This window comes from Varanus komodoensis, unplaced genomic scaffold (genome assembly GCF_004798865.1).
Source record: "Varanus komodoensis strain SLA01 unplaced genomic scaffold, ASM479886v1 scaffold128, whole genome shotgun sequence".
NCBI classification, from domain to species: domain Eukaryota; kingdom Metazoa; phylum Chordata; class Lepidosauria; order Squamata; family Varanidae; genus Varanus; species Varanus komodoensis.
In genome coordinates, this window is record NW_025335368.1 from 314,470 (window position 1) to 339,414 (window position 24,945).

At 46.5% G+C, this 24,945-nt stretch overlaps 1 protein-coding gene across 2 annotated transcripts; it reads right to left on the bottom strand.

The window, feature by feature from the left end:
- Positions 1–2,311: 2,311 nt before the first annotated feature.
- GNL1 (G protein nucleolar 1 (putative)) lies at positions 2,312–23,589 on the bottom strand. 2 transcript variants are annotated; one of them, XM_044422476.1, is made up of 12 exons: positions 23,455–23,589; positions 16,805–16,973; positions 14,370–14,506; positions 13,617–13,768; positions 12,572–12,643; positions 10,926–11,124; positions 9,093–9,188; positions 8,089–8,286; positions 6,786–6,964; positions 4,321–4,483; positions 4,044–4,184; positions 2,312–2,726 (listed from the first exon to the last, which is right to left on the bottom strand). In XM_044422476.1, the coding sequence occupies exons 1-12, from the start codon at positions 23,528–23,530 to the stop codon at positions 2,425–2,427; spliced, it is 1,884 nt and encodes a 627-aa protein (XP_044278411.1). In that variant the 5' UTR covers positions 23,531–23,589; the 3' UTR covers positions 2,312–2,424. The 2 variants fall into 2 exon arrangements, with proteins under 2 accessions (XP_044278411.1, XP_044278412.1); XM_044422477.1 differs by lacking the exon at positions 23,455–23,589 and adding an exon at positions 17,402–18,686.
- Positions 23,590–24,945: the final 1,356 nt, after the last annotated feature.

A 24,945-nucleotide genomic window follows, 5' to 3' on the forward strand; every position in this document is an offset into this window, starting at 1 on the left:
CCCCCCCCCCCCCCCCCCCGTGATCTGGATCGGAGGTCCTCCTTCAGGAGCCCTCTGAAAATTAGGAGTGGCTACCTGGAGAAGGGCCTTCTCTGCGGTGGCGCCCTGGCTGTGGAACATGCTCCGCAGAGAGGTGCACCTGAACCAACAGTTTACTCTTTTTGGTGCCAGGCCAGATAAAGCCTTTTTATTTTTCCATTATTTTAAGACCTAATTTTTATTTGAGTCAGGCTTTTATTATAGATGTCGTCCTATGCCTTTGTTCTTGGACCATCCTGAGACTTTTTCATGTATAGGATGGGATACAAAAGTTTTAAATAAATAAATTAGAAAAGGGTACCAGTGGCAGCTAGTCCTGATGCCCGACCAGCATTTTGCACTGCTACGCCCACATCCTTTTGTGGGTTTCTGGTGGGCCACTGTTGCAGTTGAATGCTGGACTTCAGTCTGATCCAGCAGAACTCTGCTTTGGTCCTTGGAAGTTAAATTTCTACAGAGTGGTAACCACCAAGAAGACCCTGTTAAATAGGCCACCCAAACAGACTGGCGCTGGTGGCAGGACATGAAGCAACATCTCCAACCGTAATCATGGTGGCCAAGTGGTCTACATAAAGCAGCTTTGCCAAAACCTTTGATGAGATACAAGGCAGGAAGGGAAGATGGCTCTCGTCTTTTTACTGAAGCTGGCACGATCCCACCGTGTTTGGCACATAGGATGATAGGATTCCACCCATAGATTCATAGGACAGTAGGAAGGGACAAGGTAGGCTGACTGGTCCAGTCACCTGCTGGTGCAGGACAAGTCCCATCCCACTCAGATGACTGTCATTTCACCTTGAATGTCTCCAGTGTGGGAGAGCCCCCCACCTCTCCAGGCAGCTGGTTCCAATTTCACATTGCTCTGACAGTGAGGAAGCTCTTCCTGATGTCCAGCCTGAATCTGGGTTGCCGCAACTTGAGCTGATTATTCCATGTCCTACATTCCGCTGTCAAGGAGAAGAGAGCTTGACCTTCCTCTTTGTGACAGCCTCATGTCCCCCCTCAGTCTTCTCTTCTCGAGGCTGAGCATGCCCAGTTCTTTCAGTCTCTCATCGTAGGGCTTCCATTTTATGTTTATAGTATGCCCTACCTTTGAAGTCTGAAGGGAGGTTATGGAGTGAGGGGCATTTACGGAAGAAAATTCTACCAAGGGGTATTAGCCATGATCATCCATGGCCAGAAGCAGCACAAGTGAGACCAGCAAGTAAATGTTGCAGGGCCGTGCTCCCTTTTGAAGCTTCTGAGAGCCAATCATGCGCTTTCCCAGGCTACACCATTTCATTCACTGTCCCTTTTCTCCTGATAGTCAGCAAGTCTGTAGTCTTTATAGACATATGTACTGCCCCAAATCTTGGCATTTCTCTTAGCCCAGTGATAACCCTTGTCCTGTGTAGGAACTATGCCAACTTAAATCAGCAGTAGAGAGCACTGTAAAGATGACCACCCAAGAGCACTTTACCCACCCTTGGTCAAAGCACAGGGAATGGTTAGCAGCCCCGTGTCCTGCTTGTGTCTGTCCTAAGAGAGCTTGGCTGGTCAGAGAGGAAAGAGCCGGAAGGGCAAAGACAGTATACCCCTGTGAAGTCGTGGTTCAGCGTTCGTGGCTTCAGTCTTTCATGGGATTTTTCTCTGAGCGAGTCCAAGCCAATCTGACCTTACAAGTAAGCCGGCACCTCACCGTGCGATGCCTTACTCGCAAGGAGAGTTTCCTCCGAGTTTGGATTCGCGCAGAGAAAACGATCTCGGCTCATGCCTGCCCCTGCCCCATCATGCGCGCGTGCCCACCCCCCAGCCCGACCCTTCCTGTGCCTCCCGTCCGCATCGCCGGCACCAAATTCGCGGTTTTTCACAATTCGTGGGTGCTTTAGGAACTTAACCCTCTCGAATTTCGGGGGACTACTGCATTGTGTCCTTATCTCAAGGGTGCAGAACTTCTTTCAACCCAATGACTGCATTTCATCTCATAGAAGCTCTTAGAGTCCACTTTCTGGTGGTGGAAAGCACTGAAGGGTCAAGGGATGAGGCCAAAATACAAAAAACGCCCACATATTTTAGCTTATGCTTCGGCCTTAAGAGAGGCACGTCAAGCTTTCAGAATGGGGAAAAACTGCATGAATGCTGGGAAGCCCCCATCAATGGGTGGTGCCTGCAACAAATGGCTGGGCCAGCAGGGGTGCGGCCTACCTGGGGAAACAGGCCTGATTCAGATCCTGGTCCTGAGGTTCTGTACCCTCCTCTAGCCCATGCCCTCCGCACAGCCATGGAGGCAGGCCAGGAAATAAACAGGACCTTTATTAATATACAGCAACTCTGGAATGCACAGAGAGGATGAGATGGCACATGGGTGGGGCCACCGCTCGTCAGTCTGTCCAGCAGGGGGAGCTGCTAACATTCATCTTCCCCAAGCAAAGCAAACAAGTTCCGGCCTGCAAGTTTTCCCTTTCGGGAAGGGAGGTGCTGGCTGGGGCCACTCTTTGGAGCAGAACGTGGATCCTCTTCTTCCTCACCTTCTTCATCAGCATCCCGATCTTTTTCTTCATCCTCCTCCTCTCCTGAGCTAGAGATCTCATCGTCTTCCTCCTCCTCCTCCTCCTCCTCCTCCTCTTTGGAGCTGTGCTTGTCCTCCTGGCGGTGAGCCTCCTGCAGGGCAGCAATCTCGGCAGTTTCGGGGTGATGCTCCCACATGGCTGCAGGGAAGGAGGCAGGGCTGTTCAAAACACCACATTTTCGTGTGGGGGAGGGGGTGTCAAAGCTTACCTAGCCCAAGGGTTGCAGTGGAGATATAAAGGCCCAGGGAAAAAGCAAAGAAATATATTTATTTATTTGGGATTCTTGTATGTCGCCCCATTCGCATAAGCCTCGGGGTGGCTTCCAGCAAATAAATAACAATACAATACATAAAAAACTGGAAACATCCAGGCAATAATTTAAAACCAATAAATAAGTTAGCAATTAATTAAAATAATGTTTAAATAAAAAGGTCTTGGCCTGGCGCCGAAAAACAAATGACGACGGCGCCAGGCGGACCTCTCTGGGGAGTGCATTCCATAGGTGGGGCGCCACCACAGAGAAAGCCCTCCTCCAGGTACTCATCCTCCTAATATCTTTTACAGAGGGTTCCCGGAGAAGGGCCTCTGCCGCCGATCTCAAGGGGCGGGAGGGCAAATATACAGAGGAAAAATACTAGGGCTTTTTGGTATTTGTGGGAAACTGGGTAGGGGAGGAGACATTTGCTTTTTTTCCAGGTCTTCACAACTCTCCAAATTGCACCTAGCTTTAAAGCTGCATTAAAAAACTAAAGTTGGCTTGCCAGGTGTTCACGTCTCTGATTTAGTCCCCTCTCCTGCCCAAAAGAGGTCAGAGCAGGGCTGTATTCTAAAGGAAAATTTGAGGGTGAAACTGAATTTGTATGGATAGGGGATTGATACGCAGCGTATTTTCAGCACTGTATTAGTCTTAAGTAAGCCAACTTTATTTTAAAAGGCTTTTAGTTGGTAAGTGGGTCTTGTTGAAATGGGTGTGGTGTACTATTTTTTCCTGTAATTGTTATATCTTATTGTATTTTAACAGATTGTTTTATTGTTTTAAGCAATTTTAGTTTCTGTGAAATCCTTCTGTTGAGTCCCTTTTTCTGGCAGAAAGGCAGGGTACAATGAAAATAAAGCCAAAATGGCTGTGTGGACAAGTTAAGAGGGTAAAAGCCAATAGAACTGAAGGCTTGCTGTCATTTTATTAATATCCTTATAGAGTTTCCCTCCACCCTGCCTTTCCATACTTGGAACACAAGATGTTCCAAGCGATGAGCTGCTTTAAAAGAAAATGTACGACTTTAAAAAAAAAACCCTCCAAAACAAACTAAAAACCCACTAGGAATTAGCAAAATAATCCATTAAAGGTTATGAAAAAGGAGCAAAGATAGAAAGAAAAGACAGTGAATGGAAGACCCAAAGTGACCCCAAATAGAGAGTTCCTTAATGTTCCAACAGGGTCCTGTTCTCTGGTACCTTTCTGTGCGGTGTAGCCTGGGGGCCGCATGCAGACACAGAGGCGCCCGTCCACTGCTAGGCGGAGGAGGCTGTTGGCTGCTCGGTAGACATCATTGCGGGCTCCCTTGGCTGTCTTGTAGCCTCTTTTCTCTGCCCAGGCTATAAAAAGAAGTGGAAGACACTGTCAAGGTTACAGCGGCATCACCCATGTGCACCCTCAGGCTGAACCCTATCCTAACCCTTCCCCCACCTACTTCTAGGGCTGTCCCCTCATGGTACTGCCAGCCAGTTTTACCTTCGCAAACATCCCAGGCACACCACGGTGGCTCAGCTGTGCCGGGTTCAGCGTCTGGATGCTGCAGCTTGAGTAAGGCCTGGATTGGAATTCGGCTGGCCAGGAATCCCACCGAGGTGTAGGGTTCTTGGATCTGAGAAATTGGGTAGATACCTGCCAGGATCTTAAAAAAAAAAAAAAAAGGACAGGTATGTTGGTTACCAGGCCTGCAAACCCCATCTACTACGCAGTGACAGGCCGACCGAAAGGACCAAACAAATGGGGGAAATAGAAATGATACTGCCCTTCCAAAAGATGGTGAGAGACTCTGGAAGTCCCAAGTCAGGAATTCTACCTCCTCCAGCACATTCCTTCCCCCTCCAGCTTAAAGCAAATACCAAGGAGGCCTTGGGCCCTTTCCAGCCCTGTTTTTTTCCCTGAATTGCAAAAACCAAGCCTTTAAACATTTTCTTCCTCACTATCCCCTTTCTCATATTTCACAGCATAGCACAGAATGCAGCAATCCTGGTTTGAGTTCCTCCCGTTATGAAGAGGTGCTTTTTGCAATTCAATCATACCTCTGGTATGCTTCAATTTGTAAAAAAGCCATCATACGAAGAGGGCATCATCTAAGCAGGACCTCAGAGTTGCTAAATACGATGGGCAAATGGTCAAGAGGCACTGAATTGCTCTCTTACACTAAGGAAAGAGAGGTGTGGAGTTGCAGACATGCTGACTGGGCTGCAGTGGAGATGGTGTTAATGGATAACTAACAGGGAATTCCTGTCTGGATGGGATTAGGCAATGTACGCAGGAAGAGGGGGACCCAGCTTTGGTAAATATTCCTGCAGTGATGACATTCATTTAAAGAGGGCCAGAAGATCCAAGCTCATCAAGAACAGTTTAATGGATTCTAACTGGGATTGAAATGTCTAACTCGAGGATACAATGAGAACGATAGTGATAAAGTAATGACACATAGATGCCTATATTCTCTCCTCCAAGTGACCCCTCCTTTCATGCGGAAAGGGAGACTCAGTAGTCAGAATAAAGAACAGCTCGTTTCCCACATGGAAACCAGCTCACAAGCCGACTGCACTTCTCGTGCTCATGCGACTGGAGGAGTCAGGACTTGCTGCACAAGCTATAAAATGTTCTTGTTCCTCCCTTTCTTTCAGCTATGGTTCTTATCCCTTGCTGTCTTCTTTCAGGGGGCTAGACAGGGCAAAGAGTCTTTGTTCTCTTAGGAATCAAGAAGTGTGGGTGCGTAAGGTCTAAGTGAGGCAGCAAAACACGGCCATTTAGAACTGCAACTGCTCTGTCTTTTATTACATTTGCAAAGTATTTATTTGCATTACATTTGCATTACTTTGTTACATTTGCAGTTGCAAAGTATTCTTTGCATTCTAAGTGTGCCCAAGAATGTCTCAGTGTAGTGAAAGGAAGAAATACACAAATGCAGGGCAAGAGACAGCAGCAAGAGTTCTCACGCCTCTCAAGGGGGGTGGGACTGGAACAGCATCATGCACAGGTACCGACTCCATTAAATCCCAGTTTGAACACTCCTGCAAGCCCCTCATCTCCCTGAGACGAGCACCTGGGAACCCTAACCCGCACAGCAGCGGACCCTTCCTTAAAATGCTGTATTTTGACAAGAGAACCCCACACTCACACCCGTTCCTTCCCAGCATAACACCCCGGGGGGTGCCGTTGGGTCTGTCTCTGTAACAATATAGGGAAGCACCAGCCAGCCCAGGAGCTCATCCAGCCCAGTGCGGGCGACAGCCACCAAGAGCGGCCCTGCGGGTGGGATTCCTCTCCCAGCCCTGCCTGGAGATTCCGGGGACTGAGGCCGGGTCCTGCGTGCAAAGCATACGCTCTGTCACTGGGCCACGGCCCCTTCCCCTTGCTTTATGCAGACTGGTGGCAGCTATTCACGGACTGGTGGTAACTCCTAGCAAAAGCCCTGGCTACTCAAGATCTTTTAATTGTCCGAGGCTGAACTTTTATCCACGCCCATTGCTCCCCAGCTGCTTCTACAAGGTCATGCTTATTATTTGACTGTGTGAGTGGGCACCTGCAACTCTAACATAATTTCACATTCTCGGTTTCTGACATCTTCAGTCCAAGCTCCCTCTTAGGAACTCCTTTTTATCCTCACAACGGTGCAGGGGGATAGGTTAGGCTGGGAGAGGTTAAGCAGTCCATTATCGTCCACTCTGTCCTTCCTCAACCTGCTGCCTACCACATGCTGTGGATTAAAATTCTCATCATCCCCAGCCAGTAGGGGTCATGACTCACAACTTATACTGAAGGGAGACAAGGAACCAGGTCTCCCCACCTTGTCAGGCCTCATTCCCTTTTCCAAAGGTGTGTGTTCCCAGTTCATGCAACGGTTCCTCGTGGGAACGCTCATCTCCCTCTGCAGCACAGGTGTGCGTATATCTCCCCATCCCTGCCAATCTTCCCCTACCACAGCTGTTTACCTGCTGTTTCCTGTCCACAAGAGAGGGGAAGATAAGTCCAGGGCAATCACACAGCTTGATGGTGGGTGTCAGGAAATACGTCTGGAAATACTTGGTGTGGCCAGGAGTGCGGGAGACGCTCACCACCTTGCGGCCCACCAGCCCGTTTATGAGCGAAGACTTGCCCACATTGGGGAACCCTGCGGGAGGAGGAGTACAGGTGTGTGCAGCGTGAGACAGGCATGGTGGAATTTGCAGTTCAACATCACTGGAGGGCACCAGGTCGGGGAAGCATGCCTTAGGTGCAATCTTATGTGCACTTACCCTGGAATAGGTCTCCTTCCCCTGCCTCCACCTTTTCCCCTAATGACCAGGTGTTTTGTGATTTTCCAGTCTGTGTGCATTCTTCCCTCATTCTAAGAGTCTTAAATGCTGCCTTTAAATCTCAATTACTTTAAGCTAAAAGAAGCTATTTTGGTAACTTTGCCTTTGGCCCTGCCCACCACTGGCATGTGGCTACCAAGAGCCTCTCCAGTATTTAATTACAGCGGTGGTATTAGCCTCTTTCAGCCTAAGGGCAGGAATGTAATTTCACAGAACCACAGAACAGCAGAACTGGAAGGGGCCAGAAGGCCACTGGGTCCAACCCCCTGCTGTTTCAGGACACCACATTACACCATCCCAGTTTGGCCCTCTAATTGGCAGAAGGTGCTATACTACTTCCCAAATGCACGATATTATTCTATAGTATAGATTATACTATAGTCCCAATTATAATACATTATTAATAGCTATTCACAATAGTTATTATTAACTATATTTTGATCAAAATGCTCAGGGCCTCCTATACAATTCCTCAGCCCACCCATATTTTACCTTCACAACAATCCTGAAACGCTGGTTATGACAGCAGAGAAAGCAGCTGGCTCATGTTTAACTAGGCTTGGAGAGAATCTGAATCCAGGGCTCTCCAGTATTATCCCAACATTCCAACCACTATACCATACTGCAATTCTACCTAGGAGTAGCCCTGTCCTGCACGCTCCTACTCAGAAGTAAGCCGCTGAATCCTGCATGGTGTACTTCAGAGCAGGCCTGCATGAGATGGCACTGTTACTTAGCATTAAATAACACCCCTACCCCCCCCCCCCGCCCCTTTGTTGCAGTTTTCCAAGAAAGGTCTGAAAGTTTGGCCATGTTCTAGTGGATAAAATCCTAGAGCGAGCTGGTCGCTGATTTAAAAAATGCATGTCTCAAACACCCTCCTCCCTCCAGTACATTTCCTTGTTGGATGGCTCTGCCTGCCAGCAGAGGGTTCGCTCACCTACACAGCCCACTGTCAGGATCCCATCCTTGTAGAGCTCCTGGGAGAACTGCACAGCCTCCATCGCCACATCGGTTTGGTGCTCTACTAACACTGCTGCGCTCTCGTCATCATCCGAGTCCTCCTCCGAGTCCTCCAGTGTCAGGCAAGCACAGGTTGCATCCCGCTCAATTTTCTCCTTCCAGCTGCTCAGGTCCACTGGAGAGAGCAAAAAAAGCGATGCCAACCAAAGAGGAAAACAAACGCAGCCACTGCAAAGGCCACCCGCAACAACAAAGCTCCGGAAGCCTGCCACCCTGCGCACCTCAACTGGGAGCTGAAATCCAGGTGGAATGAGGGGGCATTCGTCCGATTAAACAGGATGGAAATACAGTGTCAGGTCTCTTTTACGTTGAACATGCTGATCAGCCAGGATATGCTTAAGCACATACCACGGGGGCACTGGGCCTTTTTAGTGTGAGGATTGGATTTGACATTGGAGGGACTCTTGGAAGGCTGCATCCTAATGTTGGGCACGGCTGAAGGCACAGAGGGTAGGGCCAAAATACCAGCCAATTTTAACTTAAAGTTCTTATGTAAATAAGCCTTAGCAGAGGCATTGCAAACTTTTATATTAAGGAACCCCCCTGGAAACACACACACACCCCTGGGAAACCATGACATGAGCAGTGGTCAGGACTTCCAGAGAACTCAGCAGGGCCAGGTTGACCTCAAGTGCTTCTGGCATTTATTTACTTTTATGCATTCCTATACAGCCTTTTTCTGGGACTTACCAGGTGATTTACAAAGTACCATGTCTCTCCCTTTTCCTGGAACTTCCACAATTTATTCCCTGTTCAACTGTGTGAAGGCAGTTCCAGGTCAGGGAAAGTGGCCCGTGAGCAGCCTTGGGCACTGGCAACCTTTCTTGTCAAAAATGCCTGGCTGACACCCAGAGGTGCTGGCCAACGGAAGCACAACCCACAACCACCACAAGAGCACAGAGTGATTCTAAGCAGCCTCACCTTTTCCAGCTGTGATGCTCTCACAGGCACTCAGCAGCTGATCGGGTCCCATTGCTGTGCTCCAACCCTTCCGGCGCTTCCGGCGCTTCTTAAACACTGGCAGGAGAGAAAATCCAGAAGGTCAAGGTTGGGAGACTGAACTCTCTCCCAGAGATAGGAGGAACACAAGGCTTACTGGGGAAGAAAGGAGTATGCGATCCAGCTTGCCTGTGCCTAAAGAGAAATAGGAGCTAACAGGGTGGAAAACATGGGAAACCAGTGTGGAGCTGTGCTTAAGGAGGGCTGGACTGGGACTTGAGCAATCCAAGTTCTACTCCCCAGCCAGTCATGACGTTCACTGGGTGACACTGGGCCAGTCATTAACTCTTAGCCCAGCCTACCTTACAAGGTTGTTGTGAGGCTATGATGAGGGAAAAGAGGGGGTTTATATAAGCCACGTTGGGCTCCTTGCAATGGGGGAAAAGATAGCATATAAATGAATAATAGTAATAATAATAAAAAGGAAGCGCTGCCTTACACCAAATCTGACCATGGGTCCATCTAGCCTAGTATGGTCAACACTGACTGGCAACAGTTATCTAGTTTTTCAGGCAGGGGTTTTTCCAGCCCTGCCTCCAGATGCCGCGGAATAAGCCTGGAACCTCCGGCGTGCCCTTGGGTGGGAGGGGCAACCTCGGCAGGTGGGCTCAGGATATAAGTAGGTTGATATGGGAGGAAGAGTTCATTAGGGACAGGGGGTGAGGAACCCCTTCCAGCCCAAGGCCCAAAGGTCCTCTGGAGAGGTTCTCAAGGGCTGCATTCCAGTGGGGGGCAGGGCTGAAGGGGGCAGGAACAAAAAGTCAAAATACCAGCAAGTTTTATCTGGAAGTTCTTACTGCCAGAACCTAAGCTTTCGGAAAGGCATTTCCCTGCTTTAGAGGGGGTCAAGTACTGCACAACATCAGGAAGTCCCTAATCGATTGGTTTTGAGAGAAAGGGAATGTTGTAATTTTGCTTTAGAATTACACCTGAAGATCTCAAGGGCTGCCTTAAATGCAGAGCCCCTTTATTCCAAACTGTCTACTCTGGTTTGCAGCAGTTTCCCAAGACATGAAACAGAGGCCTTTCCTAGCTCCCCAGAATCCTCTAACTCAAATGTGGCCAGGATATGGCCTGCGGACTGCGAGCACTTTCCTCCCCTGGCATATTTTAGTGACGCTGCCACTCCTGCACTGCCAAAATCTGATAGGGGACAGCAAAGCAGCTATGACTTCATTGCTAAAACAAGGCGCATGGGAACTCACACCTTGTTTTAAATCAAAATCATGCTCCCCTCACATCTTTTTAAACTGCACCACAGGGTTCTGGTGGGTGTGGGCAAGGAAACTGGTCCTTGGTCAGAGGAAGTAAGCTTCCTTGCTTCCTGACCTTCCACACAAGAAAAATGTTGCTCTGTTCCTCCTGGGGCTGGTGTTCTCTCAGGGCTTGTTTACAGAATCAAGATTCAGAAATTATTATCGTGCTATCCTGGGATAATATCCTTGGGCTGTATCCAAGGATGGTCTAGCTAAGTCACGTTCATTACCACTGGATGCAGCCCCTTGCCCACAAGATGGAAAAATTCCAGGCTCTTTTGCTAACTATCTCAAGTCATCCTCCAGGCTGCTACATGCCATCACGGAACCACGACCTCAATCAGCCTGAATCATGGCTGGGAACTGTGTACATGCTGCTCTTCATGCCTCCTTCAGAAAGGCCCAATCAGCAATTCCCACCATGACACTTCAGCCAAAGCACCATGCTGGCAGCGTTGCCACCACTGTAGTGACTGCGTTACGAGGGCCTGAAAATTACCTGCACTGGGATCTTGGTCTTTTTGTGGGTAGGAGGTGAAGCAGATCACATGGATCTCAGGGAACCGACTCTTGAAGTAGTGCTTCCAGGCCACTACCAGGGCTGGGGGTGCCAGGTCAATCTTGTTGAGAACCAGGATGAGGTTTTTCTTCATCTGCTTCATCACAAAGTCATAGAGGGCTGGGGAGAAGTGGATGACCTGGGCAGGAAAAGGCGAGGAGAGTCACAGCAGTGAGGACTAGGAGCATGGGATCCTTCGCCTCACTCTTCTCTAGGCAAGGACATGATTTGAACAGGCTGCCAAGCAAGGATGGGCTCATGTTAGCACAGTTCACATTGCTGACTGTCTCTGGAACCTCTGCACAGAAGGTATGTTTGCTGCTTGTACCAATAAGTCACACAGTGGCCTTGGTAGAAATATAATAATTAAATATAATGCTATTGTCCTTTTTTCCTTTGTAAGGAACCCAAGAAAGCTTACACAGTCTTCCTCCTCCTCTCAACTTTATCTTTACAACTTTGTTAAGCAGGTGAGGCAGGGTCAGTGACTGGCCCAAAGTTCCCCAGTGAACTCCATGGGGACTAGAACCCATGAACTGCAGTCCAGTATACTTTCAGTATTCTCTGAAATGGGAGCATGTAGGCAGTGGTGGCAGATTGCCTACATGCTCCCATTCTTTAGTTCACAGATGGGAACCTGAGTCATTCGAAATGCCATTAGACTACAACTCCCATTATCCCTAACTGCTAGCCATGCCAACTGAAGCCAATGAGGAGTTGAGGTTCCACATCTGGAGACCCACAAAGTACCCACCTCTGCTTAAGCTGGCAGCTTTAACAATACACTGTAATACCACGTTCTGCCACCTGGTGTCACTATAATGCTGTTTGTGCTCTCCCTGTGAATCAGAAAGGCGTCATCACACAAAATCCAGTAATTGGCTATGGAAGGATAGGTCAAACTCTCCAGTTCTTTAAGGACAGCCATCTATCTATCTATCTATCTATCTATCTATCTATCTATCTATCATATGGTGATGGAATAATTAGCCAGGAGTCTACAATGCCATACAGAGTAGATGCTTGGCTGCCTACAATTGCTACTTCATTCTGTTCATCCTTGCACCCAGCCTGAGGACGGCCTGAACATATGACAGCTAGCAAGTGCAGGGAGAAAGCTAGAGAAGAGAAACCATATATAATAGGATCTTCAACAAGAGCATTCCACACTGTTGTGGGAGGCATTGTCTGCAGTCCTTTCAGTGTGTGGTTCCTGGGTTCTCACTCTTGCTCTCAAAAAAGGCAGAAACCTACTTTAATTTTTCTTTACAAGTAGCTCTTAGCAAAACCCCAGGACCATCATAAGAAGTTTCTCTGGCTGAAGCAGTGATTGAAAACATACTGTTGTACAGTTCATTCAAGAGTTCTCCACAAAGAGGACAGAATTCAGCAAGGAAATTGGGAAGTTCTCCTGGAAGTCATCTGTACTGAGGATTAAGTGAACGGATTCTTAAAAGGAGCCCACAGGCCACTGCTCAGTAAATTAAAGCACATTACGGGAGTTCTTAAGCCAAACCAATGGTTCATATGAACTCAGCCCAAGAAGAGCAGGCAGTCATCTCAAGAGCACACCAAAGCATCCTTACCGGGTGCCGGATATCGGTAATAAGCAACACGATGTCTGACATCTCCAGTACACGCCACAGCTGTCTCCATGTCTGCAAGAGGAAAATTGGTCTGTGAAAAATCTGCTTCCTCACCCCCTTCATCAATCAGATTTAGGTCTTTTCATCTGGGTTCTTTCTTAGTTCTTTTAGCACTCAGAGATCAACTTGGATTCAGGCCTGGTTTCCCATCAGTTCCAGCTCCTAAGACATCTGGGATCTCTTTGAAGAAGGAACTACAGACAAGGTCATGTTTACCCTGCACAACCCCTCCTGCCAAACCACCCACCAGATCCTAGCCCCCCATTTAACTCTAACAGGAAACAGCACAAAAGTAGCATGCGGCAGGTCATCTGTGCAAACCGCATGTGTGTGCTTCACTGGGTGCAGAAACACTGGACTTCCAGCCAGTCGTATCTTTGCCTCTCCTTGCTCACCCACATGCACAATTCCCCCGTGGTTTTCACACTGTCTTCTAGTCACGAGTGTTTCCTGTGCAGGAAACACAGAAAGAGACAGCCTCTCTCAACTGGCTGTCCTTCTAATGTGTTGGACTACAATTCCCCCGATCTGTAGCTGGCACTGTCACTGTACTCAATATATTCCCTGGAGGGATTCACATCTGTATACAGTAAATAGGGTGCCAGGTTGGGGGAAGGTTCACATTGTGTGACGCAAATCTCTGTGCAAGCAAAACACAACTTAACCTACTTTAACATTTTATTAAGAGAAAAACCTTGAAGCAACTGCTTATAATCTTGGGGATGGCCAGGCCCACAAAGGGAGTTCCCCACCCCTGGTTTACATGAACTTAACTTCCTCTTAGCTACCGCAATGCTTGCCCCCAAGTATCTGAAAAAACGAATCAATGAAGTTAGCTAATGCAGAGCAAGTACTTCCATGTTCCTTTGTGCTTCTCACATACTTTACTCCAAATTTATGGGGTTGTTTGGTTAAGAGATTGTCCCACCTGGTCAGCCACATGGGAACAAACCCAAGTTTCCTTTCAATGCGTGTAAGGGCTCACCTCCAGATTGTGCTCAAAGTAACTTAGCTGGCTTGGCTGGAATGTACTATAGATATTTTCTAGATATTCCCGGAAACACTTTTCTTCTTGGGCCAACACCTGCTCCTTGGTCATCTGGTAATTCCATGGTGGACGTTTAGGAAAATCCAGCGCTGACAGCAAGAGAACAGGAAATACCAGTTGGGAATTAATGCTAACATCCGCAGAAAGCATAAGTCTTAAGGCAAGAGTAACACCCTGTGTCAAGGAATTCCTTCTATCAACAGTTTTGCTTCTCCAGGTACCACTCAAGAAACAGAGATAGAAAGCATCTAAGGAAGACCGCACACTGGCTTAAAGGGGGACATAATGACAAGAATGGGAAATAAAACTGAGTTCAGCAAAGGCTTGCTGAACCACTGACATGGGGAACACAGGAGGCCTCCGCAGAGGAGAGTGCTGCAAGACGTGGCCAGAGCACCAAAATGGGTTTGAATTTTGCATGCAATCACAGTAAACCTCTAGATCACAATGTTATTTAGAAATAAATTTATAAAGAGAACTTTCATACTCAAAGTCCGGAGTTCTTCCTGCAAGGCTCATGTTTAAACCACCTAAAACTCCTGAGAGTAAGCAAGCAAGGCAAAGTTGTACTATTGCCTCCAGAGGTCAGGAGAGGTACTGCAAGAAGAGCAAGGAGAGGGAGCAGCTGGATGCAAATTCTTCAGAATCAGCCATTAACTGAGCCACCTTTCCATCACCTCCTTCACTCACCTGAACCAGTCTTGTAAACTGCTTCTATGTCCACCTCCATCTCAACTTCTGGCACTGGCTCCAAGGTCTTCTCCCGAGCAATCTTCTTCCTCCGCTCCACCTCCTCTTTGCTCTCCTTCTCAAAGTGCAGCCGATACCTAACAGATACAAAAAGATAGCGGAACAGGGGAAGAGGGAGGGGCTGTTAAGGGACAACAATGCAGAGTATGTAGGCACTGAAAGGTAGGCTCAGATTATCTGCCACATGAATGGGCTGAGTCAAGGAACAGGATCAAGATGCTCTCTCCTTCCTCAAGGATGGTGGTCTGGGCAGGAGGAGGCTCTCCGGGTTTTTCTGGACTTTCAACTCCTAGTGTTTCTAACCACTGGCCATTCTGGCAGTGGCTTCTGAAGGCTGAAGGGCAAACTATCTGAAGACCTACTCCTGCTCTAGGAGGCAAGAAACCTGCCTTCTGTTCACTCTTGCCAACCTATGGTCTGCTCACCCCCTGCTTTAGGAGGCAAGAGTGATTATTTAATTGCACCAATGCAGGCAGGGGGGAGTTCACTGGCATCCTGATGATGTTTATTTAGCTAAACATTTAAATATATAAATATTTGTTTGTATCTAATTCCTCCTCCCTTGGGAGGTCAGAGCACAAAACACAGTATGGCAATATAAACAAGCAACAGCGAACACGGAACTCCAAGACCCCATATTCCCAGCCGGGTTGAAGAGTCTGATTAAAGAGAAATGTGTTAACTATCCTCTTCAACACATGCAGTGAGGAAGATGCCAGGGGAGGGCGTTCCAGAGGTGAGGGGCCAGCACAAAAAAGGGCCCCTTGCACCTGATAAATACCTGGAACAACAGAGAGGGACCTCATTAGAGAATCCCAGTTCTTAAGCAGGAAGAGATGGTGGAAGGTGCTGGTGCTGCAGAGTCTTGAGTTCCAAATGATTGACAGAACAGTGAGGTACAAATCAAACACACAAATGGATTAATGAAATCAATTTCTCCCAGTGTAGTGTAGAGACCAGAGCAGACTGATCACATTTTGAGAGCTGGCTTCTGATTCTAGTGCAAAGGGTACAAGCGAGCAACCTGCCCAGCTAGGAGACATTTCATGGATGAATTAAAATGAGTGACTTACTCCATGGTAGTCTCTCACAAAAATGTGCTTTCATTCTTGAACTTCAAAAGCCCATCCCAATCTGGCCACGGACGTTGCAGTGAAGCCACATTGAATATGCTCAGGCTGTCCCCTTGCTCATTATTAACATCCACAGGAGAAGGGATCGCCAAATAAGGAAGTTAATGGGTTATACTGATTGGAAGTCAGAGGATTACTAGGATGACAAGCATTCATTCTCACCAAGGGTGCAGTCCTCTCTCTAAGCTTGCATAGGATTGCACCTAATGGATATTATAATCTGGAGATTAACAATAGTAAACAGGTGTGAAAAAGCCCATTGCTCTTTCGCCCCATGAGAAGCCTACCCTAAATCTGAGCTTGACCACAGGTTTAACGGAGGGAGCCCTTGACACAGCTTGGAGAGGCCCTCCCCTGTTCTTCCTGTACAGTTCCACTGGCCACAGTTGTGTCTTCCAGAGGAGGGAGACAGAAGCAGAGATAGCCATGCCAAACAAGAGGCAACCTCCACTGTAATACCAATAATAATAGTAGTGGCAGTAGTAATAATAATAGCAAAAACAAGAGGAAAACTTACGATGGTACAAGTCAGAAGAGATGCATGGCTATCCGATGTATTGTGTGAAGTGCCATTATTTATGACTGTCTGCCAGTTAAGACTCAAATCATGGGCATGCTTGTTATAATTTATGTATAGTATAGTACAGTGAGCTTCTGGCTCTCAAGGAACAAATTTGTTTCCTTGAAGTCAAGGCTATTGACCTGGAGAAGCAGAGAGGTTGTTGGACAAGATTTAGGAATGGAACCAGGAGGAAGGAGTGAAGTGACCAAGTTTGCTGATCACACCAAATTATTTGGGGCTATTTAAACAAAAAGAGATTGTGAGGAGCCCCAGAAGGATCTCTCCTTGGGCTAATCACTGATTCTTAGCCTAAGCTAAGCTGCAGGACTGTTATGAGAATTATGTAAGTCATCTTGGGTTCTTTGCAGGAAAACAATGGGATATGTATACATGCGTGTAAAATAAATTAAGAGCTGGTGTGGTATGGTGATGAGAATGTTGAATGGGGGACCTGGGAGAACTGGGTTCTAGCCCCCACTCAGCAATGAAGGTCACTGGCTGACTTTGGCCCAATCGCAGACACTCAGCGTAATCTACCTCACAGGTTTGTTGTTCTGAGGATACAACTGAGCTATGTAAAGCCACTTTGGGTTCCTCCGAGAGGAAAAATGATGGGGTATAAATGCAATATCATCATTATCATCAGCATCATCATGATCAAGAGCAGCAGAATTTCTTACCGGTTGGGGTCATAGCCATGTTCTCCTGGCTTGCGAATCTGAGGCTGCTGGTTGAGCTTGCGGACTTGCAGAGAGAATGATTCACTGTCTGACGTGTCTGTGTGCTCCTCATGCCTGTCATGACTGCCACTCCGACTATTGGAGCTGGATCTTACACCATCCTGGAAGCCTGGAAAAACAGCAAAAGGAAAACAGAGACCAGAATGTATGAAATTTCAAATATCTCTCTCCTAAACTCTAGAACTTCTGTTTCTCCTGAAGTCTGAGACACCTGGAAAATGTGATGCAGGTGCAACACTGAATGATTTGTTCAACCCAGTGCAAGGCTGCCTGCCTGGCTGAATTCAGAATCACTGTACTTGTTGTCAGCTCTGCTCCGCCCTTTACTCAGTGAAACAACCAGGACTGGTGCCTGCATGCAGCATCACCATGGTGGGGATCAGGCCTACTGCCCATCATTAGTTTTGTTTGGTTTTGTTGTGGCCTGCAACTCCAGGCAGCACGTGGAGGCTGAAACTAGCCACTTCTCTTGACAGCATGGGGGAAGGAGAAGGGAAGGGAAGCAGACAAGCCTGGGAGGAGGCTGGGGTCATTTACCTGCTGCTTAACCATGGCTTAACACATGGGCTGAATGTGTCCAATGTGATGATTTCTCCATCCATCCATCATATTTTTATGCTGCTCATCATCCAAAAAGGCTCCAGGAGTAGCTTACAATGATCAGGTTCCAATGACATGCAATGGCTTGCTATGGGTTATTTCCGCAACCTCTATGTGTTGTGTGAACCTGGCAAAGGTGGATTGTGTGAGGGCTGAACCCAAAACCAAGCATGGTTCTAAGGATTGTTTAAATTTCACAGAACCCACACGTGCTGGATTTTCCTGCCATGACAACCTCTGTGAGGGGGCTGCATATTCCAAATGGCAGCTGCACCCACCCTACAGCCTTACCATGCATTAAATAACTGATGTGGGCAATTGTGTTGCATGAACAGGACCACTCTTAAAAAATCGTAACACCCAAGGAAAAGGAAGAGGGCGGGAAAAGAGGGGACGTTAATTATTTTACCAGGACATATGAATGGGCCTGCTGTTTTTCTCATCTCCCTCAGCTCAGCCTGAACACGCTTTGAGCACTTGGGAAAGAGCGATACAGGCCTTAAGAACTGGAAGAAGAGAAATTAAAATTCAAAACTACAGGAGTCCAGTCCAAATTCTCAGGGACAGGGGCGTGGAATGGGGGTTAATGTTGCACGATAGAAAGGGAAAATGGCTGCCAGCCAGGACTGTGTGAAGGCGGTGGGGCCCCGCTGCTTTAAACGCCTCGGCATTTCTGGGCAGGGTGTGTGGTTAAAGCAGGGAGGGGTGTGAAAGCAATTCTCCAAGATTCATGGGAACTTGGAGACAAATACAAGAGGCAGAAGAAAAGTGATTCCAGGGTTCATTCCTGCAAGGGGAGTGGGACCTATGAGAAGAGAAATTTAGTTTTGAAGCTGAAGGAGTAACGGGGAGGAAAGAGGGCAACCAGGAATTTGGGCTTTGTACTTTAGGTTTGTGCTCTGCAGCAGCTCAGCAGCTTCACCTTGACAGGAAAGCCATAAAGGCCCTTTGTCAGAAAGACTTGCTACGGGCTTGTGGATATTTCTGAGAGGATTTTGACACAATGAAGGGGCTCAACAGGGGGAGTGGATGACTCACAGGCTGCTATCTTCCTTATCAGCTGCTGCCAGCCAGCTTGAGAGGAGACATGGCAGGCAAACACATAGGCCTTTTTCAGGACATGAAGCTGGAAGGCTGATTGCTACTTTAGGTATCAGAGAATATACTCTACAGGGACATTTGATTTATTTTATTTATTTTTTGATTTATATCCTGCCTTTTTCCTACAAAGGGCTCAAGGCAGCTTACATCTCCTCCTCCATCTTATCCCCACAACAACAACCCTGTGAGGTAGGTTGGGCTGAGAGGCTGTGACTGGCCCAAAGTCACCCAGTTGGCTCCATGGCTGAGCAGGGACTAGAACCCATATCGTCTGAGTCCCAGTCCGATGCTCTTAACCACTGCACCACACTGGCTCTCCTGCCTTCACCATGTATCCATTTGCATGTGTGTGGGTGGGGAAGCTGGGTGCTTACTATCACATGATACTCGAGGTACTCCTTCCCTAGTGTTCCACCGGGGTTACTACAACTCTCCTGGGTTTATGTTGCACGGCTAGACCATGCCTCACCATACCTCGCCTGTCAAGGATTCCCTCTGCTAGCAGGGAATGATAGGAATAGCATATCTGGAAAGAACCAAGGTTGAGGGGGCTGCATTAATACCATTAGCAAAAGCAGATGAGGCCACCTCCTCTTAAGGGGTGTTCCAAAAGCAACCATTGAGAGGACCCTCCTCTCCCAAGTTTCATTCAGGCATACTTCTAGTGGTGTTGGGACACACAGGAGGACCCCACTGAGCAATTCAGGAAGCTGACAGATTAATATGGGAACTGGCAGTCCCAGAGATAACTTAGTCCTGAGGCAAGCAAAGGATTTGGAATGTTGAATTGTTTGTTAGTGGTAATGTGAAAACATATTTATTAGATTTATATCCCACTTTCTCATACAATGAACTCAAAGTGGCTTACATCATTCTCTTCCTCCTGCTTTCTGTCTTATCCCCACAACAACAACCCTGGGAGGTAGGTTGGGCTGAGAATCCATGACTGCCCCAATGTCACTCAGTTGGTTCTCTGACTGAGTGGGGACTAGAACCCAGATCACCTGTCCCAGACCTGCACTCTTAACTATTGCACCAAAGTAGATGGCTGCTTCTACAGTGGCAGAAGCAAAAGCTCAGTGTGACAGACCATGCAGTTTGCACATACAAAGTCACAGGTTAAATCCTAAGCATCTGCAGGTGAGGTAACCTTGAGCTCAGAAAGCCATGGCCAAGCACTGGGCTGGATACACTAAGGGACTAACAGGGCTCTAAGGCAGCTGTCCACATTCCTAGATACTGTGGGAAACACAGCCAAGGAGAACTCTGTATATCTTTCAGGTGCTTACTTGAACACAATCCTCTTGAGGGGAAGAACAGACAATATTATCCAGCCTTGTCCTAAAACACACAAGCTGTTCGGAAGTAAAACATCTCCACTTGAACAGGTTCTGCAGAACTACTACTTTGCTTAAGTTTATAGGAGCATACTCACAGTTGCCATGCCTGAATTACAAGGTAGGAGGGGAAGAGAAATTGAAAAGGCCAAGCATTTCCTTACCTATTGTAGCAAACCCCTTAGCTACTCCTTTTAGAGTGCAATCCTATGAATGCTTTGACAGAAGGAGGCCTACACTTCCCAGTATCCTTCCAAGCCAAGTATGCTGAGAATTATAAGACAGGTTTTCTCCCTGTCTAAACATGCACATGGCTGTGCTCTTATTTTGCCTATTTATTATGTTGGTTCCTTGTCTTCTACAAAATATGCCCAAGGGAGCTAAGAATAGGAAAATCTACAATAGAAAAAAGTGACACAGAAGATAGAACTATCTGCAAATCAAACAGAAGTGTATAGCACTAGCAAGCAATACAACCACTAGCAAAGTAAAATTCAGATTAAAAGACAGAGCGCCACAGTTAAAAGAATCAACTCTACAGACCAAGCACTTCTTTAAAAGAAAATGCTTCTGCTTGCTGGCAGAAGGCCAGTATCTAGGGGCTTGCTTCTAGTTTCCCTGGGGGAGGGGTATGTCCATGCAGGGGATGATTTGGCTAGAAGTGGGCTGAGTCAGGAGTGTCACTTGCAGATTTCACTAAGGGCCCCCTAGTTTCCCCACGCTTTGACTCAAGCACTGTTCAAGCAGCCCCCCCCCCCCCGTCTGAATGCAGTTTTACTAATTCACCACATAAGCCAAATTCTGACATCCTGATGCATGTACAAGTTGACTGGTGAAGCAGTTTTACTTATCTAACCAGGATGAGGTTTTGCACTACTTATGTTCTGAATAGTGTTATAGCACTGAAAATGTGATTTGATAGTTTTACATGGGGGAAGAGTAAACCACCTTGAGAGGACTTTGTCCTGAAAGGTGACCTAAGAATATCTTACAGAGGGTATTTAAATATTGAAGTACATAAATATGAAAAAATGAATGTGAATGCTTTGAAGATTCAAACATACCACATACAGGACAAACTGCTGTCACTGTTAGTATGTAAAGGAGAGTGACGCACATACGTGTTCACCTTCCTGTTTTCTGCCAAGAGCATCTCTCTTACCTGCAAGCTGCCATGCAAAATGCTTGTTTCAAACCCACTGCCTGTGTAGTTCTGTGGAAGGTTATTTCAGTACCATTAGCACACAATTCATAACCCCCACAAAGCTGTTTTTATCCTGTCTTTGAAGCTCAGCGCTTTTCTTTCAAAGTGCTTCCAGTTCAGTTAGCACAGCAGCAGTCTGAATCAACTCTCCCTGCTTCTCACAAAGGTGATTCCCCAGCTACATGCCCACTTCCTATGAATTTCCTAAGCTTACTTAACACAGCCCCACAGGAGGCTCCAAGACTACCTTCCTCTTTCACTCCATCTACCAGAGATGCTACAGTCAACAAAACCTTCCAGAGAGCACAGGAACAATTGGATAGACTAGTCTACTGTAGCTATTTTTAAAAATGACCGCATTGAATGTGATTGTGTTGTACTAGCATGAATGGTTTAAGTAAATCCTGCTTGAATGGCATACCGCTTAAGAACATGATAGTCACTATTGTTTGTTCGTCTTTAAAGAAAACTTTGCATTTACACCACACACTTTTATCAATGTTTCAGTGCTTCTTAACATGGTAAATCATTCTTATTAGGATCTGACTGAGGGACAGAAGGGCATGCGCATCAGCCAAAGTCAAACTGTTTATGGATGCAAAAGAGAAGTAGATAGGTAAAGGCCTGAGTAATCTGAGACCCATCACGCTGAACAGAGTACACCTGTCCTGCATGGCAGGCCACCAGGTGTATAAAACTTATGGTTTTGCAGTCCCTTCTGGAGACTGCAGAAATAAGGCTACTGTCAGTTGCCTGGGAGGCTGGCTACATGCAGTTTGGTGGGTTGCAAAATGTGCAGGCTTGATGCAGAGTCTGACTCTTATGCTGTAATCCTGAGTGCAAATATAAGTCCAAGTTGGTGCAACTAACTTTAAGTCTGTTCAGGACTACAGCCTTAATAAAAATGTTCAATTCCTTCCTATTCTTTCAGGTCCAGTGATTCTTTTGTCATTTTATTATATTTTTATTGTAGATTTGCTGCAAGGAACTCAAGATGGTGTACATGATTCTCTCCCAGTACACACTAGCTTACTCACTGAGTTTTATGGCTGAGCAGGAATGAGTGTAGCTCACCAGAACTTTTAGTTCAACATTCTAATCAATACTCTCTATTGCACTGATTCCCTCTGTCCTAAAGCAGCAGTTTGGTGCAGTTACTTGGCAGTACTGAGTTCTGTAGAACATACTTCTGAGTAAACCTGAGTTAGATCTACCTACACATATCTGAAGCGGACCAAAATTCACTATGAAAAGTAGAACAGAAAAAATGGTAACAGTCCCAAGTAAAACAATGTATTTGGAGCAAAGAGCAGTTGTTCTCTGCATCTGAATTGTGCTGCTTTCTCTCAATTGTTGGTGAGCAAGGATGCAACATTCCAGAGATACTAGGCAAGGAGAGGTAATGCCATTAAGCAGTTTAAGTGGGAGAAAAAGAGAGAGTGATATAACTGCATTGCAGATGCTGGTGTATAAAAAAATCTAACAGACACACCAAATGCTTTGCAAAGCCAGAAACATCCTTGAAGTGTGTGTCAAAACATGCCATACAAACATTTTGGGGAGGGAACGCAGATTTATTTTGAAAATGGTTTGAAAGGGAGACCAGTAGCAAGGAGTTAGAACTCTCTAAAAAAATCCATGAAGCAAAAGGGCCTTGTTCTACCATTTCATTAAATGTAGGGGGGTGAACTGTTTCAGGAAGGAGCTGAGAACTATGCTTCTATCTGAACGCGTGGGAAAAAGAAGGTTGTCACTTCGTATAAATAAGCAGCATGTATCCAGCTACTTTTAAAAATCAGGGTCACCTTTCTTTAGAAATTTAGCAAGAAAACAAGTACCTAAATCGACCTTCTGAATAGTTTCAGGAAGGAGAATGGACACTTTCATATAAAATGTGGAAGGCCTGACTCACCAGATCTCCCACCCATCCACCTCCGTATGTTCCAAAGGATGGGGATGGTAGAGAAATGTTTTATAGATGTTTCAGGGAACGGGTTTATTTTTCTGCAAATGTTCCATACGCCTAAGCCAATTTCTTTCTATCCCGCCCTAAACTATTATAATGGAAGTCCTGCTTCGGCTGCCCCCTCCAAATGTTTCGAGGAGGAGGAGGAGGAGGAGGAGTGGCTTACAATACCCAGATGTTTCTATAGATGATCAGGAAACCCAGATGTTGCAGAGATTAGAGGCAATTCCTCCTCCAAGAGAGGATAACAAGGTAAGGCGAGAAGCTAGATGTTAGTAAGAGTATCTACCGCACATGCTCTTATAGAAGAAAGGTTTTTTCTAACATCCTTGCAGATGTTATATGGGGGAGGGGGCCCGCCCCCTCCCGAGGTTCCTCTCACCCTGCCGTTTTCGCTCCCGTTTGTCCTGCAGCTGCTTTTTCTTCTGCTTAGCGCTGAACGGCCTTTTGCGGGGCATGTCCTATCCCGGCTGCCGTCCCCTCCTCCTCTTGCTCTTCTAGCAGCACCGACTCGCAGTACCGGACCAAGAGAAGTGGGAGGGGCCCAGAAGAGAAATATTCCTCGGCGGGGATAGGAGGAACCAATGAGAGCGGAGTAAGGGGGCGGAGCCGCAGCGGAAGGGGAGGCCCCTCTCCAACTGAATAATGACGGATGGTGACGTTGGAAAAAATAGGGGGGGAACGAATGATAGAACTTCTGGAAATGGCCTGTACTATTCAGCGCGGGAAGGTCAGTAGACCTCAAGGGTGGTCAGAATGTACCATTTTGGTTGGGAGGAAGGGGAATAAAGCAAGTTCCTCCATTCAACGTATTCCATTGATGGCGTGAATAGACCCTCGAGTGCCTCCTGGTGTACAGTAAAATACAGATTTTTTTTCTTTTAGGGAAAGACTGCGCCCCCTTACAAATAATAAAATAACCATATGATTGATCTATGTTGCATAGGGGTTAGTAAAAGAAAAAAATCAGCACTAGTCAGCTTAGATCTGATTGCAAAAGTGCCAAGGATCTTTATCATAGGAAGTCATTTATTTATTTTTCCTATTTTTTCAAATCATATAACTATATGGTCTCTAAAGATTATAAAATAGTTTTTAATATATGTAATGTGATGAGAAATTATACAAGTTGCATTAAAATTTGTTTATTATTAATTAGCTTTATATCCTACTTTTTTTACTTACAGGGAACTCAAAGCAGTTTACATAATCCTCTCAATCTATCCCCACAACAACAGCCCTGTGAGGTAGGGGGTAGGTTGGGCTGAGAGTCTGTGATTGGCCCAAAGTCAGCCAGCTGGCTCCATAGCTGTTTGAGGACTAGAACCCAGATTGCCTGAGTCCCAGTCCCATGCTCTTAAGCACTACATCACACTGGCTCTCATTTAATCCACCTGTACTGTTGTATTTTTTATGTAAAGTAATTCTAGAACAGTTTAAAGCAAACAAGAGCTGTTATATGACAATTATTTTAAATAACAGAGATAGGACACTTACAGCCCCACCTCAATTAATTAGGCTTATGCCTACGGAAATCAACTGGTCCAGGGTATGTTTATTAAGAAGTGATTCCCACGAAGGCCAAGATCATCCACACAACTGTATTCCCAATCACCATATTTAGGGTGTCAAAGCTGGACAGTGACGAAAGCTGACAGGAAGGAAACTGATGCATTTGAAACATAATGCTGGAGGAAAACGTTGCAAATATGTTGGACCAATAGAAAGACAAACAAGTGGGTTGTAGATCAAATCACGTCAGAACTTTCCCTGGAAGCAAAATTGACAAAACTGAAGCTGGCATACTTTGGGCACATCATGTGAAGGCACAGCTCACTGGAGAAGAAAATTATGCTGGAGAAGGTTGAAGGAA